The 10,943-nt window shown below is 47.8% G+C and overlaps 1 protein-coding gene across 2 annotated transcripts in view; it reads left to right on the top strand.

Moving 5' to 3' along the window:
- Nucleotides 1-996: 996 nt before the first annotated feature.
- Nucleotides 997-10,943, top strand: part of SGSM2 (small G protein signaling modulator 2) — a 35,996-nt gene continuing 26,049 nt past the window's right edge. For both annotated transcript variants that reach the window (XM_012740652.3, XM_012740651.3), the window contains exons 1-2: nt 997-1,261; nt 4,489-4,564. In XM_012740652.3, the coding sequence (XP_012596106.1) occupies nt 1,205-1,261; nt 4,489-4,564 (133 nt within the window). In that variant the 5' untranslated portion in view covers nt 997-1,204. The remainder of the gene's footprint in view (nt 1,262-4,488; nt 4,565-10,943) is intronic.

The raw sequence follows: 10,943 nt of genomic DNA, 5'->3' as shown, positions 1-10,943 counted from the left end.
TTCCGGTCCCCTCCATGGGGGCGGGCCCTCTCCGGGGCGGGCCGGGAGTCCCGCGCCCTCTAGCTAGGGTCTCTACCACCAGCCTGTAAGAACGCCACGCCCGCCTATTTGCAAAGCCGCGGTGGGAACTTTTCCCACGCCGCAGTCTGCGGTTGGGACTCTAAAACGCCGGATGTAGACTCTCCAGGCAAGGGCTCTCTATCCAGGAGGGCTGTTTTGCTCCCTTGTATTTTATTTTTTGCACTGTAAAGTTGCATCACGTAGGAAGATGTTGAATGGGAGACAGTCCGTTCATGCGGAAGAGGCCTAAGCCCCTCGCTCTCACCTAGATTCGGGCGTGCCGCTCTTTATTTTGCAACAGCAGGTGTTCTTTATCACGTTGTGCAATCTCCTCTCTCTCAGTTTCATTGTAAGGCTGGTGAAGTTCCAAGGCGAATAGCGTGAAAGGGATTTCTCTCAGCTTCACATGCTCCGTACAAGTTCCCACCTCCCACATAGCGGCAAGAAGAGCCAGGCGAGACATGGCGGCCCCGAAGGGGAGGGAGGAGGCTGTGGCCCTAGTGTCATTCTTCCCACAAACTTTACAACTGAATGGCGACGGCTGGCCGGGGCACAGCCAGGCGACGAATGCTGGCTTCCCTGTGAGCAGGCTCGAGCCGCAGGCCCTCTCAGCTCCCTGCTCTGTCCCTGCGGTCGGGAGAACGAGCCGGAGGAAGTCAGGGGGCATCTAGCTAGATTGAGGCCCGCCGAGGCGCGAGCGACTTCCCCCTCAGCCGTGAAGCTGCGGGATGCAGGGGTGGCTTGGGCAGGAGCGGAGCTGGCTGCGGGCGCTCACAATGCAGCTTCGCGCCCTCTGGGCAGGAGCGGGCGCGTTACCATGACAGCGACCCGCGTGGCGCGCGCCCGGGCTCGCCGCCCCCAAGCGCACGGAGGCTCCCCCCAGCCCCGACCTCCCCGTGTCGCCGTGCGCAACCCCCCCTCCGGCGGTGGGAAGGGGCCGGGCCTGCTGCCTGACGTCTGTGCGGGGCTCGGAAGATGGCTGCGGAGCTGAGCACCGGGCAGTGGGTGCGGCGGTGGCGGCGGGTGGGGAGCGCGGCGGGCGGGCGCTCCGCCTCTCGCGTGGGGCGCTGAGCTGAGAGGCGCGGAGGCGGCGAGGGCGCGCTGGGGGCTGGGGGGCCACTCGGCGCCGCCTCCCCGCCACATCATGGGCAGCGCGGAGGACGCAGTCAAAGAGAAACTGCTGTGGAACGTGAAAAAGGAGGTACGGTCGGGGCAAGGACCCCAGGGGGCTTGCGTCCTGGCCTGCGCGGCCCAGGGGGGCTGAAAGATCCGCTCCCACCCCCACCCCCCACTCCCCCGCGCGGGCGCTCCGGGGCCTAGCCTGGGCCGGGCGGGGGCGGGGTCCTGGGCCAGCTGCGGCTCCCGCCTCTCTCACTGATCTGGGGCAGCGCCCCTGGACCCGAGGGGCCAGGCCGGCGCTCCGGGGCTTGTTTGCTTCACCATCCCGCAGCTCCCCGCCCTGTGACGGCAGCAGGGCTGGGAAACCGAGGTCGGGGGAGGGGTGGCGGCGATTTCTAGAGAACCGGAGCTTCCCATTCATTGCCAGTGCCGCCTGGGGAGGGGCGGGGCCCCGCGCGGGCCTCCTGCGGGGCTAAGTGGGGGATTTGGGGGCTTAGCTTCCCTTTGCCCTACATCGCCCCTTCGGTATCCCTCTGGCAACTGAGTCCTAGCTGCCGGAGGGTTCGCGGCACTCCTCACTGGTTTTCCCTCCACGCCCACCTCCTTACCCAGGGACCAGGGTTCTTTTTTTGAGAATGATTTTTAAAACTAGGGGTTTTTTTTCCCCTTTTGAGGGAATCCTCCAGCTTCAGAAAGAGAAAAGAGTCCTTTCCTCTACTAAGCCCCTTTGCCTTGACCCTACCCAAAAACCCATTTCAATTTCAGTGGTTGAGAGAGGGTGCCCATATGAATGACTCACTCCCGTGTGAGAGCTCCAAAGCTCAAACCCGCAGAGTAAATTAGAATGGATTAGGCCTCCTTCCCCCTTCTGCCTCTGTAGCTATTCTCTACTAGATAAGTAAAGTCAGTGAAGGCAGGGAAGCCCCCTCTGCTTTGTCCACTGTGCTGTATCCAGTGTCTGGCACACTGGAGGCACTCAGTGACTGTTTGGTAAATAGACATGCTGATCTTGGAGAGTGAGAGGCCTGGTGGGAAACCATAAATTTTGGAATAATCTGGACCTAGTTCTTTGTGACCTTGAGTAAATTACTTAGTCTCTCTGAGTCTAGATTTCTTCATCTCTATAATTTCTCTCTACCTCATTTATAAGAGTTTACCATATTGGAGCCCTTCTTAGAGTTTCAGGATTAGGGAAGAGTCTGGGTTCTCATAAAGTCCTGAAAAGCTCTAGATGGTTGTCCTGCATTAACTATGGCCTGGCTACTGTACCCTAACATTTGTTTCCTTCCCTCTCCTTGGCAAAGATGTACTTGAAGTCATCACCTTTCTTGCTTGTGGGAGAAGCTTCATTGTTGCCTTTGCTGTGAAGTGGCCAAGGAAGGTTTTCTTAAGCCAGGGGTATATCAAATCAATATTTAAGCCCCAATTCTGCTCCCCCCAAGGAAAAAAGAAATCTCAGTGATTATCAGAAAGAAAACAGTCTAGTGACAGAGACTTGTAGAAATATGAGTACAAACAAAAACAAAAGTAGCTGTATCCAAACTGTAGACAGATGTGCTGGGATTATTGGTGTGATCTAAATTTGGGAGTTGGTCAAAGATAATGGGAAAGATTTTGGGGAAGATAATGATTTTTTCCCCAGTACTTAGGAAGGATAATTATACTACTCCAAGAATAATTCCTAAGAAAATGTGAGAAATACCCAGAATATGTCACAGCTATGTATCTTACCCGACAAAGGTTGGCCTGCTTTGAACTCGATGCATTTCCCTTCCTCCTTCAGTACTTGATTTCCACAGAACCATATCCTTTTCTCTCCTGCGAGAAGAGACAACGGGAATAATTGCAGGCAAGGCTGGTTTTTCACAAAGGATCTGTATTATAATTCTGGGATCATCTATAGGTCCTCTTAACCCAAAAATCTGCCACACAAGCCTGCTCCAGATGCCTCCTGGTCTTTAGCTGTGACATTACTCTCTTTTTAATGCAAATACCCCTTGAAAGTAACTAGAAAGCTTTTAATAGTTGAGAGTGCATGAATCGATCCGATGCCCTTTTATCTAACCACTAACCATGGGCAGTTTCCAGCAGAGAGGAGCCTCCAGTTCGTTCCTCTCTCCTGCCCAGGTTTTTGACAGTCTGCCACCCTCTGAGCTATACAGTCCTGGGAGTGATTTGGGAGCCAGGGCAACATCAGAACACTTTATATGCCTGTCCAAAGAATAGTAAAGACTAGCTCTGCCCAGAGTTTGCTTTATCTGTAAGATTTTATGCTGGGGTTGAAGTAATCCATCTCTCTAATACCCAGTATTAGTATCTGTCTCCTGGCTTCCTCTACAGCTATCTACAACATGAACAAATCTCAGAATCACACAGGTGAGCAAAAGAAACCAGCCACAAACCACTACACACTGATTCAATTGATAAAAAGTATAAAAACACATAAAGCCATAGTGTTAGAAGTCAGTTTAGTAAGTACCATTAGGTGGGAGTAGTGGCTGGACGGGACCATGACAGGGCAAAGGTACTTTGGGGTGTTGGTCGTGTGTTCTGTTTCTTGCTGTAGATGCTGGTTTCACAGGAGTGTTCAATTTGTGAAAATTCACCAATCATATAATTATGATGTAAGCTCTTTTCCGTATGCTTACTTTATATAAATTAAAAAGGGATTTTTTAAGAGTGCTTTCTTAAAGGAAAATGTGACTGCTTTTACCTTTCAAGGTATTTGGAAATTTTTACATCCAGGTAGGAACCAAAAAAATAAGTGTTTTAGAGCATAGAAGGCTGGATTTTTCAGCATGTAGAAAGTGTTCCTGGGGCATGAGGCCTAACCCTAACCTCAGAGAAGGGGGAGAATAGGAGGGGCAGGTTGTTTATCTACAGACTGTATGGAGACAGTTTGTCTCTAAAGCAGTGTGTCTTCTGCCAGAAGGGTATGCAAAAAAAAAAAAATAAATAAATAAATAAAGCAGTGTGTCTGCCTAGAAGCCCTTCTCCAGCTGAGTACAGATGAGCAAACAACATCCCATCCCTGTTCTCCAAGGCAGGGCACTCCCACCTGGCTAGAATAGAACATCTGCACTGATTGGTTGGTTAGTTTTTGGCTTCTCTTTTCCTGATTTCCTCTCCGAAAGGCGTAAAGCAAACTGTACTGAAGAAACTTAGCTTCCTCACCCCTCCCATCTTTATCATCTCTTCAAGTGTCTGAAAACCCAGACTAGGAGGGCAGGGACAACCTATTTATTTGCCCATTGGTCTTTGATAAGAAAATGAATAATAAAAATAGCAGTGTTGTCCATGTGTCCACAGGTGAAGCAAATCATGGAAGAGGCTGTCACCAGGAAGTTTGTGCATGAAGATAGCAGCCACATCATTGCTCTGTGTGGTGAGTGACTGACGGAAGGATGATGGGAAGTGGGTCTAGAGCTGAGGACACTGTCCTGGGGCCAGGAAAAGAAGAGTCCTCAGGTTTAGTAGTTCTCAAACTTGGCTGCAAGTCCGAATCAAGTTGGAAGTTTTTGAAATGTCCTTGGGCTTCATTGCATTCCTACTGAATCAGGATCTTCAGTGCCAAGAATCTGTATATCTGTATATTTTTAGTTTCCCATGACAGTAACTTTTAAATGTTAGCATGCATCAGAATCACCTGAAGAACTTGTTAAAACACAAATTTCTAGATCCTAACCCTGGAGTTTGTGATTCTAATAGGTCTGGGTGGGCCTGAGAATTTGGATTTCTAACAAGTTCACAGATGATCCTTATGTTGCTGGTCTGGGGACCACACTTGGAGAACCATTGTCCTAGGTAATTTGGTTTGGGGAACCATCGCTCTGATTTATCCTTATTTTAGCTTTGGGGGAAGGGTTTATGCTTTGGGGATGCTTTCTGTGCAACATTTACTTTCTGATTAATTCCACCTGTGTTGCCCCATCATTCTAATTCTCCAAGCACTTTATTGGATGCGAAAGAACATAATCATAGGCTAGGAGGTATAGCCAAAACTTTCCTGCATTGGGCGGGAGAAAGTCCGTAATAAACCACCACATCCTCCTCAACACGAAGATTTTTGCCTTTGTAGGAATAAACCTATCTCTATGCACAAAGTTTTCTTATGTTTTCAGAAATTTGGCCTTCCTCTAAACTTCCTATCTGAAAGGACAAAGAGCCATTTGCCATCTCTATGTCATTTTCCTTAGCCTCTGAGATTGGTGTTTGGGGTTCATGAAAGGGAGAGGAATGAAAGAGCATAAGGGCAGGGACACTTTTTGGCAGCGGCATGGTGAAGCAGATAGAGCTGCTCTTCCCATCAGTCTAATAACAAATACCCATTGAGGGCTCGCCAGGTGCCAGACACTGTTCTCTGTGCAAGGAAATAGCACTGACAAGACAGTGCTCTGCCCCAGGGACTTACATTCTGTTGGGGAGATGGGCAGAAAACAAATGCACAAATAAATATATAATAACAGGTAGTTATAAGAGATTTGAAGAAAAATAATGAAGAGAGATGTAAGAGGATAATCAGTGTGAGGCAGCCCATGAGCAGAGTCTGAGTGACAGACTTGGGTTTGAATCCTGATGCTCTGCTTCATAAGTCGTCTTGGGCAATTTTCTTAACTTCTGTCAACCTCAGTTTGCTCCTCTAAAAACAGAACAATGATCCCCACCTCAAGGAATTTTTGTGGATTGAAATGATGCATAAGAATGTTCATTCTAGGATCACTCGAGCCCAGGAGTTTGAGGTTGCTGTGAGCTAGGCTGACGCCACGGCACTCACTCTAGCCTGGACAACAAAGTGAGACTCTGTCTCAAAAAAAAAAAAAAAAAAAAAGAATGTTCATTCCTAGAATTATAAGAGCTCAGAAAATGTCTTTCCTTCTCTTTTGGATGTTGAGACTGAAGCTAGGTTTGCAGGATTTGAGTTCCCACCATCTCCCATTTGGGTAAGTTTGCCTAGTTCTTTGAGAAGATATAATAATGATTCTCAGGTTTACAAGGAGCAAGCTGATCTCAGCTTTTCCTGGCAGAACCTGTGATTTGGAAAGAAACATACCAGTCTTATGATAAGTAACTTTGAAGAGCATTAGAACTTTATTCCTTTCCTCTTGTGCTGTGTTTCCTTGATGTTAGCTAGTGTCTGTTGGCACCAGAAGGGCTCTGCTGGCAGTCCAGTTATGCATAGCTTGGTGCTAGGCTTCATCAAAGCATGCACACTAGAGAAAACAGAATAAAATAGTGCAAACAGCTTGTGCATGGGCGCCATGTGTGGGTAGCCATGGGAGAATGAGGGAAAAGGGGCTGGGGGAAGAGAAGCAGGAGGAAAACTACGAGTGTCTCACATTCAGGCCATTAGGGTGAGCAAAAATGGTCAGCTCTCCTCCAGTCAGTTGCAGGACTCCCCCGCCCCCGGGAAAGAGTGGGGCTTTCACTTTTGTCTCCTGTCTGGAAGCACAGGGCTCTTTCCAGGAGGCAGGGATATTATACTCAAAAGGAATGACTTTTCTACTTTTAGCCAGTTTCAGTTGCTAAAATAGAACAAAGCCCCTAAGTCTCCAGAGTTCTAAACTCAGCCCAGGAGCAAGAGGAGCTCTGTCCTGTCAGTCCTCAGCAGGTGCTTCAGGTCTACCAGTATAAACTTAAATGGCTACAGGGTCAGACAAAAACTGTCTACAAGGGAAGCTGTCCAGATGTGAGACAGTAGGCAGTGGTGGGGACTTGCCCTGTGTCAGGAGCAGCCACTGTTCAGCTCCTATAGGAATGCAGGCCCAGACTTCCCATAGCCTCTCTTTTAAGAAAAGTCTGGGTTTTTATTTGAAATTTCCCACTTTTTAAATGCTGACAACTAATTCCCATTAAAAAAAAATATGTGTGGGCCAAGCAAAAGGCATCTGCAAGCCTCTGCCAGTTTGCTGCCTGTGCCTTGGGCTGTACATAGTCTCAGTGGAGAACAGGAGCTGGAGGGGTTGCCACCAGTGTCAAGCTAAGTTGAGCTGGGGCATCTGAGACCCACAAAAAAGAAATCCTTGTTTTGTCAAAATTGGTGTTCAGTGGTGAGGTAAATCCCAATTTGGGCTCAAAATCAGGTTAGTTTAAAGCATTGAGTGTCAACCTTACCCCCCCCCCCCATAAGCTATTTCCAAGCATCACGTGGTAGAATCATAATCAGGGATTCTTGCAGGGGTGGGGGAGGGAAGACAAGACATACATTGATCGAAAACGCCATCCCTTTGCCTTTTTGGAGATTGTGGTATGCCAGTCTCCCTCATGCCCTGGAAAAATGCTCTGAAATGCCTTTTTAGTCTGAAGTAGATCCAGACTTAAACTGGGTCTTTCTGCTGTCCTAGCCATGACCAGAATTCACCTTTTCTGGGAGGAATGGGAGTGGAGAGAACGTGCTAGGAGATGAGGAGCACACAGAGTGACCGCATTCCCTAGAGCTGCAAGGGGCGCTGGTGTCCTGGGTCCCTGGGCTCCACACTGCCCCTCTGTTCTTGTCAGAGGACCGTTAGGGTGTGATTGAGGAGAGAGCCAGGCCTAGGCAAGATGAGCTTCTCTGAGTTTGGTTAGAATACAGATGTTTGAGCTGAAAAAACAGAACCTTTCTGGAGAGACTTAGAACTGGAACTGAAGAATCCCAGGGTCAAGAACTGGCCATGGGCAAACCCAGGAAAGTGGCAGCCAGACCCCCATTCCAGTTACCCAGTGGCAGGCCAAGACTCTGGAGGATTGGCAAGAAAGGTATGTTTATTGTTTGCTGTGGTTGTTCCTAAACCTGTCTGTCCAGAAACCAGGTATGCAGTAGCCCCCTGCAAGTAGAAACCTTCCTTGTGTGGAAGCTTTCCTGGCAACCCCAGCTGGCAGGGAGGGGGCTTCCTCATGGGCTGTTCCTACTACTGCAGATCATGGCTGCGGTGCTCACAGCCAGAAGATCTGGACCCGCCATGTGAATGCTCCCTCCCTGCTGGTAGAGGGTGGGGCTCGGAGAATGGGCTCAGAACTACCACTGTGGGAGAGGGATCTTTGACATCTCCTTTTATTTTTTTAATTTATATTTGAATGATCCAAGTTTGAGTGCACTGCTGATAACTCCTTTTAATCTTAAAGCATCATGTCAAGTTTATATTTTGCTCTATAATATGGCTTTTGAATTTTTTTATTTTAATGTAAAGACTTACTATTGAATCAAATTAATGCTTCATGTTTTCCCTGTGACTTCATGAACCCCCAGCTATAGGAAAGTATCTCTTATTACCCATTCTCCTGGAGGAGAAAGTACTTTAAACTTATGCTTATCAGCAGAGCACTCAAAGTCAGGGTTAAACATCACATTATCCCAAGTTTTGCCTTCGAACTGTGCATCTGGAATAGTAATGCATGTGGGGTTTTTTTGTTTGTTTGTTTGTTTTGAGACAGAGTCTCGCTTTGTTGCCCAGGCTAGACTGAGTGCCGTGGTGTCAGCCTAGCTCACAGCAACCTCAATTTCCTGGGTTCAAGCAATCCTGCTGCCTCAGCCTCCCAAGTAGCTGGGACTACAGGCATGCACCACCATGCCCAGCTAATTTTTTTCTATATATATATTTATTGGCCAATTAATTTCTTTCTATTTATAGTAGAGACAGGGTCTCGCTCTTGCTCAGGCTGGTTTCGAACTCCTGACCTTGAGCAATCCACCCACCTCGGCCTCCCAGAGTGCTAGGATTACAGGCGTGAGCCACCACGCCCGGCCATACATATGTTTTAAAAGGGCACAATTGTTCTCTTGCCATCAAGAGATCTGAGGTTATTTAGGCATCAACCCATGAGCCTTGGGGAAGCCATCATGTCTCTGAGCCTGCCCTCCCCTTGGCTCAGATCTGGGAGTGTCTGTCTCTCCACAGTATTTCTATTTACTCTCTTCTGATTGGGCATTGAGGTTGGATTTTAACCTTTGACAGTAGAGCAGGTTTCTAAAGCTCACAGAGAGGCTTCTGGCCTGGCAGAGCAGGTTCTCAGACTCAATATGTGTCTCCCAACCTTGAACACCAGGCTTTGGGGATATGGTGCAGGCCAGAGCCCAGCCTGCCTTCTCAATCGCCAGGTTCCCTGTCCTCCTATGTGCCAATGGATCAACCTGATGATTGCTTCAAGCTTAGGATGAGCAGTAATGGGAGATGGGTGGAGTCTGTGAAGCTGGGAATAACATGGGGTTTTATTAACCAGCTCCCTGTTGCTAAGCAGCTTTGATTAGCCAGGAAGGTCTGCCCTGCACTGAGCTCCTTCAGGAATGACTAGGAGATGCTAATAAGCCGAGAGACAAGCAGGTGCTACAGAAGGCTCACAACCCACCTGGGATATTGCAGCACATTCTGAGATTCAGACTCCAGTCTTTTTTCAGTAAAAGGGATTCCTTCTTCTTCCCATCTGCATATAATGAACCACTCATTTTCAGGCTATCTGACTTCTGCTTTCTATCCAGAAATGATCAAGTAGTAAGGAAGGATCTCTGGAGGAACTTGGGTCTCCTCACGTTATCTTGGGGCTTGATTGAGGGCATGTGGTAGTGGTCTGTAGCTGGGACTTCGGAGTCAGACAGACCTGGGATCATATCCTGGCCATGTTACTAAGTGTGTAACCATAGTTATTCATCTTCAAGCCTACCCCCAGAAGTCTGATCTCAGGGTTAGAAGAACAATGCAGATGAAGCACCCAGCATGGACTGGGCATGCAGTAGATGCTCAATAATGTTATACTTTGTTTTTGAAAGTGACCTTACAACCTTTCTTATAAAGTCTTCTCAAATCTCCTCTAGGATTCTTTCTGGGGATCCATGTTTCTGGGAGTCTGGAACATCTGGACAATCAGGGAAATTTGATAATATTAAGGAATTATTATTAATTTTGTAGATGTGATAAAGGTGTAAGTACATGTTTTTAAGAGTCCTTGTCTTTGAGAGACATACTGAAGTATTTATAGATAAAAATTCTAAAATTTGCTTCAAAACAATTCAGGGGCAAAGAAGAAATGGTTGTAGGTGGTACAGCTGAAACAAGACTGTTAGTAACTTGATAACTGTTTAAGTTGGATAATGGGTACGTGGGGGTTCGTTATACCATCCTCTTTTGTTTTTTTTTTTTTTTTTTTTGAGACAGAGTCTCACTTTGTTGTCCAGGCTAGAGTGAGTGCCGTGGCGTCAGCCTAGCTCACAGCAAACTCAAACTCCTGGGCTCGAGTGATCCTTCTGCCTCAGCCTCCCGAGTAGCTGGGACTACAGGCATGTGCCACTATGCCCGGCTAATTTTTTATATATATATATATCAGTTGGCCAATTAATTTCTTTCTGTTTATAGTAGAGACGGGGTCTCGCTCTTGCTCAGGCTGGTTTTGAACTCCTGACCTTGAGCAATCCGCCTGCCTCGGCCTCCCAAGAGCTAGGATTACAGGCGTGAGCCACAGCGCCCGGCCCTCTTTTGTATATGTTTGGAATTTTCCATAATGAAATGATTTTTTTAAAAAGAGGATGAGAGGAAGAAGAGATAGGAATAGCAAGTATAGACGGCTTTCTTAAGAAATTTTACATAAAATAGCTAAATGGGGCAGTACCTGAATGGGAATATAGGACCAGGTTAGGTTGCGGTGGTGTTTTTTAAAGTTGGAGAAATTATAGAATGTTTATGTTAAAAGTGGGAAGTATCTGGCCGGGCGCGGTGGCTCACGCCTGTAATCCTAGCTCTCTGGGAGGCCGAGGCGGGCGGATTGCTCGAGGTCAGGAGTTCGAAACCAGCCTGAGC

Source organism: Microcebus murinus, chromosome 18 (genome assembly GCF_040939455.1).
Source record: "Microcebus murinus isolate Inina chromosome 18, M.murinus_Inina_mat1.0, whole genome shotgun sequence".
In the NCBI taxonomy this organism is placed as follows: Eukaryota; Metazoa; Chordata; class Mammalia; order Primates; family Cheirogaleidae; genus Microcebus; species Microcebus murinus.
This window is presented reverse-complemented; position numbering and strand designations above follow the sequence as displayed.